Here is a 22,300-nt window from a genome sequence, read left to right on the forward strand (position 1 = left end):
TGCTGCAAGCCGCCGCAGCGCCGGTTCCCGTTGGTGGCGGAGTGACTCTGCGGGCAGCTGCAGCGGCGAATTCACTCATCTCCGTGCCGTCTTCCTCACGTCTTCCTTTTTACTTTTAATCCTTTAAAATAAAACTAATTTTTTGCAGTGGAAGATCCCCTTGACAATATCAAGGCACTTCAGTCCCAGGAGACTGCTGTGCTGAAAAATCTGCAGCTGCTCCTGCAGCTGCAACAGTTGCTACAGCTCAGCAGCGCTAGCAACTGCCACTGGTCTGCTTATCTCCGGTGTTGTACCCGCTAAACCTTTTCTTCTTCTCTATGCAGCGCTGCAGCTGCATTGTGCATGTTTACCGCTTCTGCTGGAGGCCTCACTCTGAGGTACGAATCCTTGGCTGTCGTCGCTAAGCTGCTGCAGAGTATACACTTCCCCTGGACTTCTTTGAAATTCCCTGTCCGCGGTTGACTCAACAATTAGCGGCAGCGGTAGCTACTGCTCGTGCTGTATGCCTGCTGTAGCGGACAGCCATCAAAAGAAGCCCATAGCACGCCAGCAGCAGCAACGGCCCCACATACGGCAGCAGTAACGAACTAAAGTGCAAGACAGCGCAGCAGCAAGTCAAGTTGTGTTTAGCACGCCTCCGCTCACTGGTCTGACTAACGTTCCGCAGTACCTAACAAGTTCTGTGTAGGGTCAGCAGCTTAGAATTCTTTCGCGTATCTTTTACGTAGCTACACGGCTGCATCCCTCGTCTCAAATTTGCTTCTATCTTTTCCCCTCCTCGCTTTTGTTGTTACGCCTCCTTGCTTTAGTGCCTTTCTGTGTCTGTTATTTTCTCTGCCTGCTGCTGTTGTTTTCTCTTCTGTCCATTTCTGATTTTGCTCTACCTTTGTGTATTCCTCGGTTCGTCCCTTCGCCGTTACTCACATTTCGAAAAAATATCTAGTTCGATAGCTACTTAGCTAGCTAGCTAGCTAGCTAGCTAAACAGGTAGCTAGCGGTCAAGCGCGCAACACTGTTAAGGGAGCTCTCCGCCTGCAGGCTCTGCAGCCCCTAGTCCAACGACCCGTAGACGGGCCCGGGAGGATTTTTTGAAAAGGAAAGAAAAGGGCAGCGAGAGAACAAGATGGAGACACACGGAAGCTGACTGATGCAGGAGCAAAACAAAGGACTAAAAGGTAGCCACAGCAAGTATAAGCACGCTGAATACGTAATAAATTCTTGTAGAATTCTCGGCAATAGGTATTGCATTTAAGAATGCGGCTACAGTGAGACGGGGGAAGAGGAAGAAACAGACAAAGAAAACCGCAGATTGGCTAGCTGTCCCGAAGCAGCTCGCCACTGCACCTAGCTTGAGTCCACAGCTAGCTAGCCAAAGAGAACACAACAGCATACACCCCAAGCCCTAGCGTGGCCCCACTACTCGCGACCGTGAGGGCCCAGTCGGCTCTTTGGCCGACAGGCACGGCAAATTCCAGGGGGCCCTCCTCCTCTGCTGCTCCTGTTGTTGCTGCTGCAGTTAACTGCTGCTGCGGGCGCCCTGAGCACTCCAGCCCGACAACGGGAGCAGCCAGAGAAAATTTCAGGAGTCCGCTGCAGCTGCTGCTGCAAGGCGGACCGTATCTGAGGTGTACTGGCAGCTGCACGGACACCTCGCGTGTATCCGGGGAGGCCTTCAGCATCTTGGAGTGTACGTACACCTCCTGCCGCACAACTGGAGGCACACCAAGCAGGGGAGAATAGCTTGGCAGCTCCACATTGACAAGGACGGGGCCGTGGTTGCAGATGGCCTCGGATGAGGGCTTGCCAGGGCAGGAGGGCTTGAAGAGGGTGGTGGGCCGCAGCAAGATGGGGCTGCCGGGGGATCGTGGACTGCCTCTTCTGTAGTTATGTGGGGCCCCCAGCTCGTGGGTTTGGTCTGGGTCGGCAAACACTTCCTGCGGAAGACGATACTCAAGCCAGAGGAGGCACTGTTCCGCTTCTCCCTTGCTGTCTGCCGCAGCAGCAGCTGCTGCTTCAGCGTCTGGAAGGACCTCCAGCTGGACTCGTGTCTCGAGCACTCGGTGGAAACCCCTGCCCTGCAGCATCGTTGAGGCCCCCTCCAGGGACAGAAAACCATGTTTGCCGCCAGTCCCGACACTACTGCTGCTGCTGCTAGCGTGGCTGCTAGCAAGCGTGTGCAGCAGCAGCTGCAGCAGCAGCCGTATGTGTCCGTGCATAGCGTAGCTGGTCGGCAATATGGACCCCTCCCTCGCTGACGATCTTGATCTGCTGAGGAGCTCTCGAGGCTCTTACTTAGTTTCACCCTTCATGAGCGCATCCAGACCAAGCAGAAAGAGAAGGAATAAGGGGGGCCCCAAGACAGCATGGGGGTCCCCTCTACCGCAGTGTGTGCAAAAATAGGGGCTGGCGGAAGCAAAGCAATGAAACGCCTTGCAAAATTCTAATTTTTTCTTTTGAGTACAAACAAAGAGAAGCAGCACTGACCCAGGAGCAGCAGCAATGGTGCTGAGGCTGCTGCTGCAGCTACCAACACAGGCCCCGTGGTGGGGCCCGGGGCCCCTGCAGTGGGCCTATCACTTGAGCCCTTAGCTGCAGATAAACTTCGGAAATGACGCTAAACTCCGTATCTTGTGCTGCTTGTTTTCAGCATAGAGCTGAACAGACCCTCGAGCTCTGCTCCAGGGGCTCGCGCTCCCCGGAGGCCTTTTGAGGCCTTGCAAGTGACCTTCGCCGGAGGGCGGGGCCCCCAAGGAGCCCAGCAGCAACTGCAGGTGCTCTGTTAGCAACAGCAGTGGTTACAACAAGACCATTAGCGGAGGTAACCACTAGAGCCGCTTCAGAAAGGGCAGCGGCAGTTGCAGGTACTGCAACTGCTTGGGCCACTGCTGCTGCAGCTGCCGCTGCCCTCATTGCCGTCCGGCTGCTGCAGCCATGCCCCTCCGCCCGCAGGGCCATCGCATACGGCTGCTGGGGGATAGGCCCTCATGCTGCTTGTGGCTGCAAAAACGAGTTCGGCCTCCACCAAGGGGCCCCCTCACAAAGGCCTTGGGGCTCCCAGAAAGGAATATAGCGTCTCCCAGGCAGTGGTGCACATCTGCAGCGTCTTGTGCGGTATGTCGCTTCATCTGCAGCAGCAGCAACAACAGTAGCTGCAGCAGCAGCACCAACTACAGTCCTAGCACTGGCGGCATCTACACCTCCAGGTGTACAACCGCCATTCACAGCAACCGCGGCAGCCGCAGCCGCAGCAGCCGCTTGTCAATTGTGCCTTATCTGAATCTACTTGAGAGGTCTTTCAGCTCGGCAACAGATGAGTCCTCTCCCGCTTCTGCTGCTGCTGCAGCAATTGAAAGCACCGCTGGCTCCGATGGCGCCTCCGCCATCAACAGTTCCGCGGCCCCTGGGTGCCCCCCAGGACCCTCTAGGGGACCCCCACCTCCCCCGCGTCTACAGGCCCTGCTGCGCCTGCAGACGTTGGTGGCGTCGCAGATGCGGCAGCATAGCTTGCCACCCACAGAGGCAGAAGCAGACGTGCTCATGGGCTCCATCCACAACACCGTTGAGGTGGCCCCTGACGACGGCTACAGGGGCCCTCCTGAAAGAGCCCCGGAGGATGAAGTTGGGGGTAGGTCTGAGGGTGAATCTGACACTCGGGGGCCCCAGGAGCCAGCCCGAATGTGGGGAGACAGTGGGGGCCCCCCTGTGGAGGGCACTGGAGGGGACAGCGCCCCCCGCAGGGGGCGGGATCGTAGGGAGCGACGCGAGTTGCTGCTGCAGTGGAGGGCAGCAGCAGATGACATTATACGGCTGAGCGGCCGCATGCGGCCGCGGGAGCTGCTGGAAGTGCTGCGGCTTCTGGCGCTCATCCCCCGTAGAGACTCCCAGGTGCTGCTGGCAGTGACGCAGGCGCTGCTGCAGCAGCAGCCTGAAGAGCCCTTGCAGCCACTGCAGCACCTGCAGCAGCAGGAAGGCGTAGAGGCGTTGTCAGTGCTCCAGACAGTGATGCTGTTGAGGCACCTACAGGTGCTAGATTTTGTCTGTCTCCCTTTAGCCCTCAGGGCACTCAAACACCTTGATGACTCTCTGAGTGTCGCTGCTCAGAGCTGCATGCAAGTCCATTACCTGCACCAGCAGCAGCAGCAGTATCCACAGCAGAAGGTGCCCGACTGCTTCGCAGAGACAGATTACGCCACGCTGGCACCTTACGTCCCCTGGCAGCAGCCAGTTGAGTGCGAAAATTCAGGAGCGGCAGTGGCAGCAGACTCCACAGCAGCAGTTTCACATCAGCAAGGCATGCACTGGGACAAGCCTTTGGGTGGATCCGCAGCTAGAGGCTGTTCTGCTGCAACGGACACTCCCTCGGGCCCTCTGTTGCCAGGGATGGCTGCTGCTGCTGCTGCCAATGTTGCTGCTACTACGAAGAGCACAGGCGCTCCGCATTTTCCCGATACAGCTGCAGACGCAAGGGCTCCTGCTGCAGGCAGAACGGCAATAGGGGCAGCAGAAGCAGCAGCAGCAGAATTGAGTTGGCGGTCTGCACTACATGCAGTGGGTGTCTCTCTCCTCAGCAGCAGTTTAGTGTATTTTAATAATGCCTTCAATCAGAACGGCGCCCGTAGATGTGATGCTCTCGACCGCCTGGGAGTTCTCATACTTAACCTCTTCATTAATAGACCCAATGAATTCAACGCAAAACAGACTGCGTCTCTTGTAAGGCCCCCTTGGTGCCGCTGCTGCTGCAATTGTTGCGTTCTTTGAAGCAGCTGCTGCTGACGTTGCCTCCCGTGTGGGGACAAGACTTGCTGCTTACTTTCGGGAATGCTGCTGCCCTCGTTGCGTTTGTTGTTGCTGGTGCCTTTGTATTTGGTGCTGCTGTTGCCGAAGAAAGTGTTTGTGCGCATGCGGGGGGGACCCCGAAGCCTCTACTGCTGCAACTGCTGCTGTTGCTGTTGTGGGCACGGGTGCTATTGCTTTTGCTGCTGCTGTTTCTGCTGTAGAGGCTGCCTCTCGCTCTTGTTGTAGCTGCAGCTGCAGCTGAAAGACAAGGGCAACTTAACAGGTCTACTAAACGGATTAGTATGTTGCTCATTCACTTGTTTGTTCACTTGTTGCCCGCAGGCCCTAAACTGCGTTGCTTTGGGACTAACGCCTCCTTCGCTGATAAATTGTTTGGTGAGGAGAACTCAAGAGCTGCTGCCTTATTTCACCTTTCCGCTGCTGACGCTGCAGCTAAACGTGATCACGCGGCTGCTGCAGATCAACTCGCACTTGCTGCAGCAGCAACAGCAGCAGCAGAAACCGCACCACAAGCAACCACAGCAGAGGCAACGAATTCTGCAGTGTCAGCCGCAACAACAGCAACTGCAGCAGCAGGCGATCGATATTCATGCGCTACCGCAGCTGTGGTGCAACATTGTCTCGCGCCTCTCTTCAGCGTTGCCCCAGGATGCAGCTGCAGCAGCAGCAGCCGCCAGCAGCAGCACCGCGAGGTCTCATCTGAGAGATTTGCTCCATGACCATATACTCGCAGCTCAAGAAGCATACGACGCATCCTTAAGGCAGCAGCAGCAGCAACATGGGGGAGTGGAAGACAAAAATGCCTTACCAAGTGGCGTCTCTTTGGTGGCAGGGGCTGATGGATTTGAGGCTCCTAAAGGCTCCCGCAGCCTCCCCCCAGTGCAGCCGCAGGACCTTAAGAACGTTGTGAATGCTCTTAATTCATTTTCGCGGTTGGCACATATGGGTTTGGTCTCCTTGCGAGATGTGTCAGCTGAAGCAGCAGGTGCTGCTGCTGTTGCTGCTGCTGCTGCGGCAGCGGCTGCGGACCAAATGGTGCCGGCAGCGGCAAGCCCACAGCAGCAACTGCTGAACAGCAAAACTTCCCGAGCAGGAGCAGGAGAAGCTGCAGCTGGCGAGACGGATGAGCTGCAGCGCTGGCAGCGCAGCAGGGCTCGACTTAGCAGCGTGGTGGAATGCACAGGAGGCTTCCGCATGCGTGGGGTTGAAATGGCTCCAGGGGATCGCCGCAGCAGCAGCAGAATATACGGCTTCTTTCACCGTGCCATTCTTCTGCTGGTGCAGCAGCAGCAACATCTAGACCCGCAATCACTCAGCAACGCAGTCAACGCGTTTGCCAAAGCCAGGCTTCAAGGGTAAGCAGCTGCAGCAAGAATAACCGCAGGTGCTGCGGATCTTCAATTGCTTGAACTGCTTTCAGCTGGGTCGAGCATCAACAAAAACAATAGTAACATCTGTTCGTTGTTTTCTTTTGTGGCTCAGACATGCTCGCTATGTTTCTCAACTGATTCCCCGAATGATTCAGACGGCCGAGAACTTCAGCTGGCAGCACCTCAGCATGACGCTGAATGGATTCGGCTGTGTGTTGCTGCTTGCGCTGCTGCTGGCTGCTGCTGCGTGTGATGCTACAGCAGCTTTTGTGGATACGCGTGGCGCAGCAGATGCGCTTGCCACATGTGAAAGTGCTGGTACAGATTTGTACGGTCTAATTTATTGTGCTGCTAACGGGGCTCCTGGTGCGAAGCAGAAATTGGTCCGTATGATTGCAACTACTGCTGTTACTGCTGCAGATATGCGCTGCAAGGACGACGGGCTTTTGCATGCGTTTTGGCAGGTGTTGAGGGAGAGGCCCCTTCATCTTATGGGAGGCAAGCCAAACTTTTACAAACGCTCAATCCTATAGAGGAAAGGCTGAACCCTGAGTGGTGTATCTGTGTAAAGGCTTTCACGAAAGGCTTTGTTTTGTGGGGCGATTGCAGCGCAAGCGACAACTAACATAATACATGCCCTGGGCAGTTTCGGCTTCAGAAACGCTGAGATGACGAGGTAATGCAGCAGTAGTAGGAGCACCAGTATATGCTGTAGCTCCAAAGTTTGCTGTGGGTCGAAGTAGCCTATAAGCAGAAGCTGCTGCAGGACACATTTACTCCAGCAACGGGAACGGCAGGTGCAACAGATAAACCATCGATTTGCGAGCGAAATTGAAAACCCTGCTACTAACTATACGGCATTTTGTGCTCTAGCACCACCTGCTGCATCGCCGCAGCCTGCTGCGGCAGCAGGAAGGACCTCAGGCAATGAATGGGGCTTGTCGCTGACAAGCGTTTGTGTGGGTATTTCTTTTCAGCCGGCTTGCAACGTCTTCTTGGATCTCTGCACAGCTGCCTGAGCTGACAACTCAAGGCAAGCGGCAAAGATGTTACAGTTACTGCTGCAGCTGCCGCTACTGAGCTAAAGTAGCTGCTGCGATTCACGCATTTTTTCCGTTTCTGTCTTTCGCAGGCCTAACGAATATCCTTTTCTCTCTCGTGGTGCTCGACTGCGTGTACGAGTGTAGTTTTCCGCCTCAGCAGCAGCCGCAGAAACAGAAGGGGATATGGCAACAGCTGTTGCAAGCAGCGTGCAGACGAAAGGACTTGAAGCTTGAGGCCATGACGATGCTGAAGGTGTCTGCTATGTCGATATTTGGAGTATACGGGGACCCCGCAGCAGCAGTGGCCGCAGCAGCTGCAGCAGAAGTAGCAGCAGCACAACAGCACAACAGCAGTCGTAATGCGTACAATCGTCTTTACGATAATAGTGGCAACTTTTTGCTGCATGCACTACAGCAGCAGCAGCGTCAGCTGGAGCGTGAGAGAAACTCTTTGGGAGGAGCCCCCTTAGCGAAAAACTACATGCAGCTTCAGGGCAAGACAGTCCCTGCTGCGATTGTCAAGCAGCCGCTAGATGTCTTCCTTCCTTACGAGCAACTCGACGAAGGCCATAAATTTCTCGTATGCAGCTGCTGCGTCGTGCCCCAACAGTTTTATGCTGCCTTCATCTTCAGTTGCACTGTCGTTTCTCGTTGCCTTTCAGCTGCAGATTTCGATGCTGCTACTGCGGTGCTTGTCACAGCTTGTTTTTTGGGCTCGGCTACAGCTGCAGTTTCTGTACTTGCTGCTGCCGCTGCCGTGCTGGTGCCACTGCCGATATAGCATAAAGTCTTCTCCTGCTTTTCTACTGCGCTAGCTCCGTAGAGAGGCTCGCATTTATCTGTGCACGCAAACAGTGTTCGTACTACCGTTACTGCAGGCAGCATTGCTAAATACGAGGACACTCATGTTCTACCCTGGGAAGCCGTCAGGTGCGTGTCAGTACTACTGGCAGCTGCTGCCGAAGGCCGAGGGCCCCTCAAGGCTCCTCGGTTGTTTCAGGTGTGTGTTTCAGTTGCTTATTTGTCCCTACTTGGTGCAGCGCGTGTGATGAAATTGCAGGAATGCACCTACAGGTGGCTGCGACTGTGCGCAGCATGGGATTCCATGCGGTTCATGAAGTCATCATAGGTAAGGCAATCAGGCACGCAAGAAAGCAGACAAAGACACAAGAAAGCGAATGGGATAAGCAGGAGAGGCGAGACAGAGGATGCGTGAGCAGATACATTTGCACTGTTAGGAGCATCAGCAGCTGCACACAACGCCAGCCGGACTGTGTTACGCCTGCGCAGATCCCTACGTTATAGACATCCTCATACAGAGCGACCCTCCACCAAAACAGCACCGCCCAAGAGAAAGACGGCGCACAAGGGATCGCCAGCAGCAGCAGCAGGAACAGTTCAACTCAGCAACTCAATAGAAAGCTGTATGAGACATGCCGTTGTCCAAACAATGCACACTACGCTCCATCTCCCTCTGGGCATCCGCAGCGCGCATGCCTGTGCGCGACAGCACGAGGCACACTCAGGCTCAATAAAATGACAGCACCTGGCAGCACCTGCTGCTGCAGCTACTGCTGCTACCTGTTGTTCACGGGTATGGCTTTCATTCGAGCAGCTGCGGCAACCATAGCAGCTGCTGCAGCAAAAGCAGCAGCTGTTACTGCAGCCACACAGACAATCGCTGGCGCTATCGGCACGCAATCCCTGAATGCTTCCTTGTTTCTTGATGCTTCTTTCTCTGCGGGGTCCCAAAGCCTTTCAGCGTGGCACCTCCGGACTCAAGGCTTACGATTAATAGTTTGTTAGGCTTCATGCAATATCCAAACAGGCGCAGTAAGTTAACCAACAGTCTCATGCCCACTTGCTGTTCTACAGCGGCAGAGCATACATCCCATGGGGTCGTGAGCACCCCTATTGTTTTCTGCCGATGCACCAGCATCGCAGCATTCGCCACTACTCCGGGAGCAGGAAGGGCATCTTCCAGCAACACAGTTGGCATCGCTTTCCCCGAAATCGCTGCAGTTGCAGCGTTTGGTTGCGGGTCCTGTAGCTACTGCACCACTTTGTGTTGCTGCTGGTGTGACCGTTCGCCGCTGCCGCGTCACCGTGTGGGCCCTTTGCTGCTGCACCCACTTGGGGCTCGCGATGCTGTTGCAGCACTTGCTGGTTCTCAAGCCGGGCAATAGTGGTAAGATGCATGGGTTACTCGTCGCTCGCCGCTTTATTCACGCGCGGTCTGCAGTCGGTGTGTCCACTGCAGCTGCAGCGCGGCAGCAGCACAAAGTGCTGCTCCCTCGATGGCCTGTCTCTTCTGTACGGCTTACAGGGACAAAGACCAAAACAAGCAGACGACGAGTGTACGCACGCCTCATGGGCCCCCAGTTCTACTCGTGCAGCACTGCCTCCACATTGGCATGGCACTCCGGAGGCTTCCGTAAAACCTAACATGACTTTTCAAATGCCCTTTTGGGCCCCCTGCAAGCCTTTACAGTGCACTTACGTGCGTCATGGGGTTCCCGCACCCTTCTATACATTTCCGTACGATCTCTGTTGTGATTCTCCACGCAAAGATGTACGGACAATTCTAAAGGGGACCCCACAATACTCAAAGCCACAAGAACCCCTAGGGCAGCCTCAAAGCCAGGGATTCCCAACCCTGGTAAACAGCCGCTGCTGCTTTCGATTGTGGAGGCCCCTTGTCGCTTGCCCCTGAACAAGAAGCCAAAAACGCGCGTCTTCTGAAAAAATGCAAAAGCGTCTCAAAATATGATCACCTAGCGGCCCCCTGGCCGTCTCTGAGCACCTAGCGGCCCCCTGGCCGCTCTGACGCTCCAGCTCGCCACCCGCCGGAGTTGCTGCCTACGATATACGTAGCTGTGACAACTGCGTTTCATTGGAGGGTTCGACAGCCTCCAAAGAGACACGATGAACATCTCCGGAGATCCTTAAAGTTGCTAGCAACCATCCCTCCCTCTCTCCCTCTTTGTTGCCCCTTTGCAGCTCCCCGTAAGAGCGGCCGGTAACAGCCCGGTTTCAACTGCTTCCTGCTGGGGCGGGCCCGGTGTTGGGGGAACCCTGTGTGGGAGACCCCTGGAATATGTTTGCGGGAACTGGATCGTCTACGGGGGGCCACTGGAACTCGGGGTTGGGTATGAAGTCTCCGTCCACGAAAGTGAAGGTAATGATGTGGCGCTTGAGCCAAAGTCGAAGAGCCGCTTGCTGGGTTTTATCGGCCACGCGGCTGCATATGTCGCGATACATGTCGTTAGTTATGATGCAGCCTCCGCGCATTAAGGCATACTGCGAAGTGCAGACGCAGAAGCACGAAGAGTCAGAGAGCGAATGAGAAAGGCCAACGAGGCACACAACCAGAAAGATATACGGCCAGAAAGAAACACCGCCACAGCCACAGAGGCCCTCAGAGCGGCAGCAGACTCAGACAGCCGCCTGAATGGGGCGCAGGAAATCAGTAGACAAACGGACACAGCGACAAGCTCACAGACAAGCATTATGAAATGCATAGAAGCATATATGCAAATAGTGGTGAGCTAAATATAAGTGGGCCGCTAGACGCAACGAGCATTTTGGACGCAAAAATGAAGGCGACGCAGGTTTACAAGGAAATCAAGTGCAGAGCGATAGAACAAATACTGAAGCAGAATTGAACTAAACTAAGTAGATCCGCTCTCAACTGCCAAGAAGGACCCCAAGTTATCTCTTCCCAAGCCGAGGAGGGGGGTGGGTGGAGAGAATTGGGAGCGGGGACGCTGTTTGTGCATTCATGTTTGTCTATATACATACATGAAGGCGAGAGTTTATGTGTGTGTGTATGGGTGTATTTGTGTGTGTACGTGTGTGTGTCTATATGAAGACTAACCCTAATGCAGTAAAGGTCGTCGTAGTCTTGCGAAGGTGTGCAGATAAGGATGCCTTCTCTGTGTAGCTTCCTGAGGACCTCGATACAGTCTGGCATGCGGGTGTAGCTGACGGGCATCTGAGCTCTTTCTTGCCTCCTAGCGTCCGAGTAGCTATTGTACGACAGAACGTACTCAGGTACAAACACCCGCACCTTGTAGCCCCTCTCCTGGTAGTAATCCAACGCAGCCAATATGCCCTTGGTTGAAAACAGTTTATCAGGGCCCTTCTCCCGGTCCCGCGCACCGTCTCCGTGTTTCATGGCCACGTTGCATCCATCAATCACTACTAAGTGCTCGCGATCCCCCTCAGGAGCCCTAGGGTGGGAGCCCCAAGATAACGCAGCATCTACAGTGCCGCTGGTACTGTCCTGAGGTCCTGAGGTGCCACCCCACTGGCCACGACGGCTCCGCCCGCCCCAACCTCCGTGACCTCGTGGGCCCCTCGAGTTGAAGGGCTGCTTGGAGCCAGAGCCCCGTGTTGGCCAGTTCTTCCAGTGAGGAGGCGACTGCTGCTGCTGCTGCTGCTGCTGCCCCGCCTCCTCTTCCTCCTCCTGCTGCGGCTGCTGTTGCTTCTGCTCCAAGCAAAGATGCTGAGCAGCTTCTACCGCCTCGCACATCCGCTGTAGCTTGTCAGCGCTCTCCTCGTCTTGCAGAAAGGCTGCTCTCTCTAAATCATGCTCCAGGCGTTCGGCTTGTTTGCCTGCTTCCTGCTGCTGCTGCAGCTTCTGCTGTTTCTCCTGCTCTCCTTGCATTACTTGCTGCAGCTCCTTAGAGTCCAGAAGCATCAGTAGCAGCCGTGCCGCTCGTGCTGCGGCCAACTGTGGGTTTGCCCACAGGTCCTCAGGTGCCCCTGCTGCTGTTGTTCTCGTCGCTATGACGCCGCCTAGTGTAATAGAGAGCTGTCCGGACACCTCATTTGCTTCCTCCCCAGGCTTTCCTGGGGCCCTTGACGGTCTCTGCTCCACAGAACCTCCACCGAGAAATCCACTTCGAATGTCTTTTGCTGAGCCTGCCCGAGCTGCATCTGAAGCACCATCCTGCCGCGGTCCACTTGCGGGAGGACCCCGAGGGTCTTGCTCACTGGAAGGCCCCCCATCTGACGCGCTGCGAGCGCTCAAGACGCGGAGGGGGGCCTTCAGCAGCAGCAAGTCGTCATCATCCGTTTCTGCTCCTGCGTTGTGGCTTGTGTCGGCACCAGCAGCAACACAGCCGGCTGCAGGCAAAATGGGTGAATTCCCGCGGGCTGAGGCTGAGACGCTCACCGCATCGTCTTGCTGACGTTGCTGCAGCTGCTGCAGCAACAAAGTCTTTTGCGGCAGCTCTAGAGGCACTCTCAAGAGACCAAGAAGAAGACGGTCCTCCGGTAGAGACAGCTGTAATGCCATTTGTAGATCTGAAACTTCGTCTGTATTCGCTTCCTGCTGCTGTTGATGATGATCTTGCTCGCTCGGCTGCTGCTCGTGAGAAGCAGCAGCCACCAGGATAGCCGGGCAGTTCAGGAGGAGCGGAAGCAAAGCAGAAACACTTTCACGCAGCTCTGAGACGCGCTTGGAGTCCATCCGGTGCAAGTCTGCAGATATGCCGCAACTCCAAACTACTCATGGATCCTCAGAAGCAGCAACACCAGCAGCAGCAGCAATAGCAGCACGAGACCTACGAATTGCAGGGACCTGCACAGCACGATCAATAGAAGTACCAAGAGCCGAAACAGCACCGGCAGAAGCTAGAAGAAGTCGAGCAGCGCCAATAAACCGCAGCAGTGTTGCCGCCTACCCGGTAAAAAATGCAGCAAAAGCAAGACAGTCTGCAGAGGAGACAATAAGACGGAGATACATGCCACGAAGGAAGGCCCGATCTCCCCATTTAGCCATTGTCCCCACGGGCTACCTCTGCTGCTGCTGCTGCCATCGCTGCTACCGGTGCAGCCGCTACTGCTATTGTTGTTGCTGCCGCTAGGGGCACAAACGGTATGCAGCTCAGGGCTGCTGTTTTCTAAAGCATACAAATTCGCAGCAGCAGGTGAAGCTGCTCGCACTGCTACTGCCTCGCTTGCGGATAATAGTGCAGCACGAGCTGCCGCTGCTACAGTTATACCAATACTGCAGCAAACGTCAAGGGCTGCTTGCATCTGAGGTGTCCCATGTTGCAGCGCCCGCAGCTGGATCAGCTCGGGCTGCTGCTGCTGCTGCTGCCGTTCACGCTGCAGCTGCTGCTGCTGCTCCACCATCTCCAGCAAACTGTCAGAAACGGTCCCATACAGCTCGGATGTCAGCTGCTCCCATCGCGCTGCCGTGCTATCGATTTGCTGCTGCTGCTGCTCATGCAGTTCCTGCTGTTGCTGCTGCTGCAGATTCCACAGCTTCGTATGATTCCTTATTTGTTGTAGCTGCTGCACCTGTTGCCTGTGGTGTTGCTGTCGCTGCTCATGCTGCTGTTGCTGCAGTTGGTACTGTTGCTGTCTCAGTTTGCGCGTTGCGTGTAGCACCGCCTCTGTGGACTGCTGCAGTTTGGTAGTTGCCTCTGTAGCTCTTAGGTAGGCACAAGCAGCAGCAAGCTGAAGCAATAATAGCACTGGGGCCTCGGCAGGCCCCGCTGCTCTCCTCAGCAGCAAGGCAGACAGCTGCGCAGACAGGGCAGCAGCTGCTGCTGGCAGCTCGTCTACGTCTACACGAAGGTGAATTCCCAGAAGCAGCCGCGCAAACTCACGCAGCAGCAGACACCACCGCTGCAGCTCCGCTTGGTGATCCTGCTGCTGCTTCAGCAGCTGCTGCTGCAGCAACTGACGGTTCTGCTCCTGTCCGCAGGTGCGCCACATGACAGCCGCCATTTGTTGCTGGTGGTGCTGCTGCTGCAAAAACGGCTGCTGCAACGCAGCAGAGCGAATATCTATGTTGCTCAGCCGTTGCAGCAGCAAAGTTAGCTCGTCTTGGCTCCCTGCAGCGAAGGGACTGCAGAACAACAGAAGCAAAAAGAGCATCAGAGCTACGCATCACCCCCCGAGAGCCGCGCATGAGCAAGAGAAAAAGCAGCAACAGCAGCGACAGTGGCCAGAGCCAGCCTTACCCCACGGCAGACCGCAAGGCCCAGTACGTGGCTGCAGCGGCGAAGGCTGCAGCAATAGCATCGAGTCGAAAAAGCGAGGCAGCAAGGGATGGCTGCACTTCTCTCTTTGCAAAAGGAAGGTGCTGCAAGAGCTGCTGCTGCTGTTGCACTTGCTGCTGCAGTTGCCGATGCAAACCCCCGAAGATCCTCAAGTAAGTTGTTTGCAGCTGCGTGCTGGCTGCAGCATCTAGCGGGAACAGTCGCAGCGCCTCCCCGTACAGCTGGCAGCTTCGCTGCAGCGGCTCCAAGCCTACTGGCAGCTGTGACTGACAGCGCAGCAACAAGAGCACTTGCTGGTGCTGCAGCTGCTGCTGTGGCTCAGACCCCAATTCTTCCAGCGCAACTTCTCCCTCCATACGCGCCCTGCAACGGCAGCAGCAGTAAGAGCAGCCCCTCCCCATCAGCAATAACTAAACAGGCACAGCTTCGCTCCTATGACAGCAATAATAGCTGCTGGTGCTGGTGGTGAGCTGGTGTGGCAGCGGCTGTCGGTGGTGCTGTCCTGTTCAGCAGGAGCTTCTTCTAGCGCAGTTGCTGCTGCTACTGCTGCTGCTGCTGCTCTTACCTGTACCCCGCAAGGTCTGCAAGAATGACTTTGATGTGGGCAAGGATGTGTCGGTCGCAGAGACGGCAACAGCGGCTAAAGGTTGTGTCGCCCTTGCATGCAGCAAGAGCAGCATCTGCCTGCAGCAGCGACTCCTCAGCTGTGCCCCATACGCTACCAGCTCCTGCTGCTGCTGCTCCAGACTCTGCTTCTGATGCTGCTGTGGCCGCCGGCACGCCTGGCATGCTGGCAGCGCTAGAGAGCTGCGAATGGTTGGCGGCAGCTGCCGTTTCGGAGTGCGCTGCTGCAGCCACGGCAGCAGCAGCAGCAGCAGCAAGGGCCACTGCTGGCGCAGCACTGCCATAGCCCGCAGTGCGCAGCTGTTTCGCCTCTTTAAGTGTCTGCTGGGAAGACCGCCACAAAAAGGACCCATAAAGTGACTGATACGTTCTCCCGACTTCCTGCAGCGTGCTCTCGAAGCAGCGGTTCAGGTTGCCTAGTGCGGGGTCACTTGCTGCTGCTTGTGCTGCAGCAGTTCCTGCTGTTGCAGCTGCTTCAGCCGAGTGCGTATGCGCTGCCTCGGCCTGCTGTCGAGCTAAGCGAAGCTGGCGCTGCAGAGATGACAGACGAGGGCAATGGTGCTGCTGCCAGAGGGCCCCTAAAGCAGCCCGAGCCTGCAAAGGCGAGCTCGCTGCAGTGACTGCTGCAATTGCTGCTGCAGTGGCGGCCGCAGCGTCCGGAGGCGGGTCTACTGCGGACGATGCAGCTGCCGTGGCGCTGCTACTAGCACCATCGTGCACCCCCCTGGAAGCACTAAAGGCAGCGGAATCCGCAGTGAAGACGGAGAAGAGCTTTTTAGCGAGCTGCTGATTTTCCCTCTGTCGCAGGAGCTGCTGCTGCTGCAGCAGCTCTTGCCGCCGCTGGTGTGCAGCAGCCTCAGCAGCAGCCTCCTCCTCTATGCGGTCGCTATACATGCCTGAGCCACGAGGGGCTCGCTGCGAATAAGGGTCAACTGGAGAAGAAAGGGGGCTTCCCTGCTGCATCTGCAAAAGACAGCAGCAGCACAAGCAGCAACAGCAGCAGCAGCTAGACAGGGCACGCAGGGCCTCGCCACTAACACAAAATCTGGACCAACTCAGACTAAGAAAAATAAATAAACACTAAAGATGAGAGGCACAGCTACACAGTGAGAGAAACAGGCAGCACATCAACACGCAGATGGCCAGGCAAAAGGACTAACGAGGTGCGGAGAGCTGCAACAGCAGAGGACTGCACTACGCCAAGGGCCAAAACTGCAGGAGAAAAACAAGTAAGAATCAACGAAGGGGAGAGGCTAAGCATGCGCAAGACAGGAAGAACAGATGAAGTCCTTCCCACGACAGACCTTCTAAAGAGCTCCAAGAGGTTAGTCAGACAGCGAAAATTGAAAGGAAGCCATAAAAGAAGCCGTGTTGTTTCCAGCCCGCTACTGCTGCTGCTGCGGCTGCTGTTGCTACAGTTGCTCCTGGAGTCACTGCTGCAACTCCTGCCGCTGTTTCCAGCTGCTCAGCAGAAGCAGAGGAGCAGCCGCTGCTGTCCAGCGATGCCCTTCCAGCGCTGCCTCAACAGTGGCAGTGGTGCCTGCAGGCGCTCTTGCTACTGCTGTAGCAGCTGTGGCTGCTACTGCCACAGTGTCCGCCGCAGGACTGACGGCGTGAGGCCCTCACTGGCCTGCACAATAATACTTCTTGCGTCTTACTTTGCCGGAGAGTCCTGTAGAGGGCCCTGAATAGCAACTAAATCAAAAGAATCTAAAAAATGCATGTATTTGCGCTCCAGCTGTTGCTGGTGCTGCGGCTGCTGCTGCTACAGCTACTCAAGCTGCTACTACAATCGGCTGGGCAGAATTTCATGTTGTACTCAAGCGCAACAAAAGCATAGAACGGATGAAAATGGATTGAAATTACAGCAGCCAACACAGAAGGAAGGGCCCAGCCCCTACGTCGTGCAACTGCAGGTGCTGCTCCTGCTGCTGCTTCTGCTGCTGCCTCTCGCTTTGCGTCAACATTCCCGCTAAAGCACTTTGTTACATCTTTTGTCCTCAGCTCTGTTTGACAACGTCAAAAAATGAAGTCACAGGCGCTCTAAATAAGTCAGAAACAGCTGCAAGTCACTCGTGAGACAAGCCAGTGGCTGGACGCGGCTGAGGGCCTGCGTGCAGTAGGGGCCCCCCAGAGGGGCCCCCAGCCCTGACGAGCTCCTGGCGTCGCCCGCTGCGCTATCTTCCACTAGTTTTGGGGAAAAAAACAGCATGCTACTCTAGTAACAGGATTGGACGTGCTTTGTTCTGTTGTCGAGACACCTTACTTCTATACGCCTCACTTTCGGTCGTGCAACGGCCTTGCTTTCGTCCACCGGTGCTAAGAAGCCTCTTGGAGGCTAGCCACACCCACGTTACTCCAGGTTGTTGAAACTAAAGGCTCCTGGTTTCCCTGAAGCGTGCTGGATTTGCTTAAGAAACCCAGGGGGATCCCTGGAGCAGAAAACTGCCCGGTGTGCAAACCGTCTCTGCGCGTTTTCCGAATCCGTTGATGAAGAGTAGTATACGCTTGGGGAGTAAATGCAGTGACTTGGCTAACTATTTTTATTCAGGGCTTCGTGGGGCTTCCGAGCTCCCGCGGCTGCAGCCATGGCGTCGTGAGCCGGGCACAGTGGCCCAAGAATCGTGTGGGGCTTCTGCCATGAGTCCCGATTCAATGGAATAATGAAAAAAAGTGAGGAAATGATTGGAAAAGGAGAAGGATGATGAGCAACTGATAAATATATAGACGAAGAGAGAGATAAGCATAGGAACGAAAAAAGACAAAGCAAACAGGGGAAGAGAGTTGAGGCAGGAGAGACAGAAACAGCAGAACAAAGTTGAGGCAGGGGAGACAAAGGAAGAGGTAAAAAGTTAAGGCGGGGAGTGACAAAAGAAATTTGCAGAAAAGGGTGTCCAAAGGAACAGCCAGAACTCAAAAGATTGATATTGTGTATGGAGAAAAGAACGAACACAGAGAAAGAAACTTTACGAGAAGGACTGATATACGCAGACCCATAACGACGGACACGTTCAGAAATCTTCACGCAGAGCCCGCAGACTTAGTGGTTACGCGGCTTGGAGTTGCTTGTGGCTGTACAGCGACGGGTAGAGTCGAACCAGCGATGGGTAGAGTGCCTCGCAGTGGCTCGAACTGGAGGGGTTTCTGTACGCCGGAAGCGACGCGTGCAACGCACACAGTATCAGGCGTGCACTCATTTCAAAAGTGGCGCATTTTGACCCTGCGAGATTAAAAGCGCTGAGAAGTTGCAGGATTTCTGCCGAAGCGTGCTACTACTAGGTGTGTGCAATCGTGTGTCCCTCAGCCACGGGAAAAGCAGTGTCAATCCTAATGGGGACTGCAGCGGTTCCACGCATCGTCTATAGCCGTTGTACACAATCTGCAGAAAATAAGGCACACTGTGGCGGTGCATAAACGAGTTTGTTTAGTTCGGAAGGCAGCAGGCATTCATGGCTCCGTCGTGGAGCTCAGTCCGAGGATATACGCCTTGATCCATGAACGTCTACTGTCTTTTGAACTCAAAAAGCTCGTCTATGCGCCGCTATAGTGGCTTGCTTCAACTATCCACTGCCAGTAAGAAACGCTGAAACAAAGTGCCCTACTTTGACTTCCAACTCATTATGGCGTGTGAAGGTCTACAAGTCGCCAAGAGACTCAAGACAAACGGTGGCTCCTCCCCCCGAATCAGGCTACTCTTCGCCCCCCGTCCTGAGATGGCTAGCTTTGTAAAGAAGGGGAAGGTCCAAGCAAAATTCACCAGCAAATAATAATTAGGCCACTTGATGGATGGCGTGAGCGATTTGAGACTCTCTTTTGAGCCTCATGAAAACAATAATGTGCGCAAATAATTAAAATTTCAGTAATTCTCCCCAATGGTCTAGCATTCAGACCAAATATATCTCGGGAAAACCCGAAAGTGCTCAAAAGGACGTCCAGTTGAATGACGCCCGCAGTGCCTTTCCGGCGTTTCTCCGTCCCACGTTAACATGGGGGCTCCCATGAGCTCTTTCGAGTTGACTCGAGGGCCATAAATTTCTTGGCTTGTGGGGCTCCCCACACTGTGCGTGCTTCCGCAGCTGCTCTTGGAGACAGGTCAAGCCAAAAGATGTTTGCAGTCGCTAACCACGCAGTTAACTTCAGCCGTTCTGCACCGTGTATCTTTACACAAGCTAAAATTGACGACGCGCCGTCGGATTGCGAATCATATGCAAATCATCTAACTGCCTGCCTAGCCAGCCGGCTAGCTAGGTGGCTAGCTAGCAAGCTAGCTAGTTAGCTAGCAAGTTGGGGCGTTTGCGAGCTACACGACGAAGAACTCGCTCCACACTTTGGTGTGCGGCTTTTGAACGACCCATTCACTCAAAAACTTCTGCAGCCGTTCGGCGCAGGACGGGGGCTCCCCTGCAGAAACATATTCGGCAAAAAGAGACTTGTACGCACAATGTGGCGCCTAGCTAGCCAAGCCGTATTACTTGCCTAGCTATTCAAGAACGAAGAAATTGCTTAGCAAAGCGCGGCATCTGCGCTTTGGCGAATGCCAGTGCAAGCGATGTCGAGCTGCGAAATTCGACAAAAGGCGAAGCCCATCCTCGCTGCTAGACCCACGCAGAAGACGAAAGGGCACGATAATCGAAAGAGACAGTATGCCCACGCCTCACCTGAAGTGCACAAGTACTTGGCTCCATCGACAAGATCTGCCAAGTCGACCACCAGACGCAGATTTTGGTCGTAGAGTCGCCGGACAGGGCCCGCAATGGGGGTGATGACCTGTGGGCAAAAAGAACAGGCGCGAAAGCAGCACATAACAACACAGTAAGGCCCAGTGTGTTCCAAAACAAATTTTATCGGCATGCAAAGGTCTAGCTTTCCGGCTGATGTGCAAAAGCTGGCCTTTATCTTTTCGTCCGCTAAATACTGCACGCAGTGGACGTGCTGGAACCACGAGATGACAGTGGCGAGCACGACAACAAAAACATAGTAGTAGAAAGGACTGGAAGAAGATAACAGAAGAATAATATGTCTGCAGAGGTAGATTGGAATACCAATACAGCGACGGGAGAAGCACTTGGCTACCGCAATAAACTGGGGAGGTAATTTGGCGGGTGTGAGCTGTGTTCCTTTTTTGTACTCTGCAGGCACTAGGACGAATAAGGAACCGACTGAGAAAGCGAAATGTGCTACTTACTTTGGTGAGCTCTTGGTAAAGAGCCTCGAGAGTCTTGATGTGGGACTTGACAAAGAAGGGAGTGCCATCGTGGTGCTTGTCGCCATTGCGGAAGAGCCACAGCAAACGCGGCGGAGAAGTCTGCAGCCCAAAGCGCTGCACCCCGAGAGTTCCGGGAGTCACCGTCGCCCTTCTCGCTGCAGAATAAAGGCGCAGCACTAGTAAGAGAAAGTGCACCGCAGTGCAGCGAATGGAGCCTCTCGTTGCAGTATCAACCCCACCTGAGAGCTACCTGTGCAGAATTTGCATAACGGATTGGGTGTGTGTCGCATGTAAGAAAGGGAGAAAGTGAATACAAATGTGCAGTCACAACGGAGACGGAAGAAAGAAAGGCTCTACAGCTCTAGGGCAAGGCAACCTAAGCTTCAGGAATTTACACACAAGCAGCAGAGAAACTTACGGCGAAATGAAAAGCACAGAAAAGGTGGCACGGCATTGAATTAGGAGGAGCCATGGCATGTGCCGAAGAGAAATAAAAGCACCAAGGAAGGAGGCGACAGCAGGGGAAAGACAGAAGGGGAGAAAGAGATGCATTTAGGGAGGGAAAAGACAGGAGGGACTTGAGCTGAGGTGAAAAAGCTGAGACAAAAGAGGAGCTAGAGACATCAGAGGCGCAGGAGGCGAGAGCTATGGAGACAAAGATACGGGCAAGGGGTGCAAAACAAAGGCTCGGGGAAGGCAGGTCAGGAGACTAGAAAGAGATAAACGTCATGGCGTAGAGATATCGCGACAAAGAGATAGACAAAGCGGGCAAGGAAAGAAAGACTATGGAAGGCACGCATGGCAGAGGTGAATACTCACGCCTCCGAATCACTGAAGAATAAACTTCATGAGTCCTCGAGGGACTTTCAGTCATGCCGTCGTGCGCATACAAATACTCGCGGCCCGCCAACCCGCGGCCGTTGCCCAACTCGTCGAAGCGCTCCCTGTGTACTCCCTGCGCATCAACAAAACGACCACAACAGCAGACACCACAAAAAATATTAGTTCAGCAGCAGCATCGAGAAAGGTCTGCCCAATGCAGCAGCACCTACCCAGGCATCTGCATGAAATGCAAACAGAGAAACAGGGAATAGAAGGAGCAAAAACTAACAGGACCTAACTGTACGAAAGAATAAGAAGAAAAGCAGGCCTGTATATCGGAAGCGGCACAAAAACACCAGGAAAAAAAACCACAAGAGCGCACGGCGGCAGACTGACGAAGGATGGTGGATTTGGCACTGGGCACGAAAAGAATCAAGCAGGCGGGCTTGAGAATGTATTCACGAAGCCTCGAGCTTTCTAAGTCGAGCATCAAACGCTGAGCTCAATCACAAATCTATACCGTGTAAAAGGCCGAGTTAGTGAGCCTGTCGAAGACGGTTTTGTACTGCTTTGGGCGCTTGTCGGCGCTGGCAGCCCTTAGCTCCTCCGGGGTGCCCGGAGGTCCTGAGAAGCCCCAGGGCTCATAGAAGTTTGTTTTAAGGGGTACAACAACCGTCGGAGGACAAGGGGGAGGGGGCGTGTAGAAGGAACGGCGCCGTTGCTGCTGCTGCTGCAGCTGCTGCTCCTCCTCTAGGCCGAACGACACTGCGCGGGATACCCATATACCCCCGCCGCTCTGAAAATAACCACAAGAGAAAAGAAGCGGAAAGGCACTTCGAAAGCAACAAAAGGGGCTGTTAAGCTTGCTGGAGCTGCTGCTGGCGCCGTCTCTGCTGGTCTGTTGCGGCCCGATTTCGAAGTGTAATTGCGAGGAACACTGCTACGATGGCCCGCGATCTCTTTGACAGCAGCTCGGCTCTGCCATGCCTATTATTATTAGTTGTCGCACCTCGTAGCCTTTTTTTAAGGGAGACGAGGAACCCCCCAGGCGGCAGTAGCCAGGCTCAGCCATGCTGCGTCTCCAGGGGAGTGGCCGTTAGGCAGCAGGAGGGTTACGGAGGGGAGGCAGAGATGCATACAAACTCAGCTGCCACATTCACCAGGTGACGCAGCCGCTTTGGCTGCCGGGCCGTGGAAGGCTGACGGTGCAACAGCAATCGGCGTAGCTACGGCAGCGTAGGCAGTGGCAACCAAAGCCAGGTGCGGAGGCACCACCAGAGCCAGCTGGAGTAAGACAAGCCACGAAAACTCGTCGAGTTATATGAACGAGGCAATGGTGGAGGAAGAGAAAAAAGTGCGCTGATCTCGCAGCTAGACCTTGTGGAAGGCCCTAGCCTCAGCCGACAGCTGCTGCTG

The 22,300-nt window shown here is 54.9% G+C and overlaps 4 protein-coding genes across 4 annotated transcripts; 1 reads left to right on the plus strand and 3 right to left on the minus strand.

Annotated features, from left to right (window-relative positions):
- Positions 1-1,364: 1,364 nt before the first annotated feature.
- On the minus strand, positions 1,365-2,087 carry ENH_00015620 (hypothetical protein, conserved; the record flags this gene model as incomplete). The annotated part of the gene is made up of 1 exon (XM_013579013.1): positions 1,365-2,087. One exon carries the CDS (start codon positions 2,085-2,087, stop codon positions 1,365-1,367), a length of 723 nt encoding a protein of 240 aa, XP_013434467.1.
- Positions 2,088-2,934: 847 nt separating this feature from the next.
- Positions 2,935-8,631, plus strand: ENH_00015630 (hypothetical protein, conserved; the record flags this gene model as incomplete). The annotated part of the gene is made up of 10 exons (XM_013579014.1): positions 2,935-4,713; positions 5,122-6,155; positions 6,283-6,380; positions 6,591-6,668; positions 6,780-6,846; positions 7,148-7,203; positions 7,303-7,793; positions 8,092-8,143; positions 8,274-8,342; positions 8,504-8,631. 10 exons carry the CDS (start codon positions 2,935-2,937, stop codon positions 8,629-8,631), a joined length of 3,852 nt encoding a protein of 1,283 aa, XP_013434468.1.
- A 1,615-nt stretch (positions 8,632-10,246) lies between these two features.
- Positions 10,247-15,819, minus strand: ENH_00015640 (hypothetical protein, conserved; the record flags this gene model as incomplete). Its single annotated transcript, XM_013579015.1, has 5 exons — positions 10,247-10,513; positions 11,091-12,700; positions 13,018-14,078; positions 14,194-14,595; positions 14,798-15,819. The coding sequence occupies 5 exons, from the start codon at positions 15,817-15,819 to the stop codon at positions 10,247-10,249; spliced, it is 4,362 nt and encodes a 1,453-aa protein (XP_013434469.1).
- Positions 15,820-19,156: 3,337 nt separating this feature from the next.
- ENH_00015650 (hypothetical protein, conserved) lies at positions 19,157-21,956 on the minus strand (the record flags this gene model as incomplete). The annotated part of the gene is made up of 6 exons (XM_013579016.1): positions 19,157-19,257; positions 19,515-19,623; positions 20,042-20,217; positions 20,882-21,017; positions 21,405-21,680; positions 21,894-21,956. 6 exons carry the CDS (start codon positions 21,954-21,956, stop codon positions 19,157-19,159), a joined length of 861 nt encoding a protein of 286 aa, XP_013434470.1.
- Positions 21,957-22,300: the final 344 nt, after the last annotated feature.

The sequence above is a fragment of the Eimeria necatrix genome, genomic scaffold (assembly GCF_000499385.1).
Source record: "Eimeria necatrix Houghton genomic scaffold, Enh_scaff14, whole genome shotgun sequence".
Taxonomy (NCBI): domain Eukaryota; phylum Apicomplexa; class Conoidasida; order Eucoccidiorida; family Eimeriidae; genus Eimeria; species Eimeria necatrix.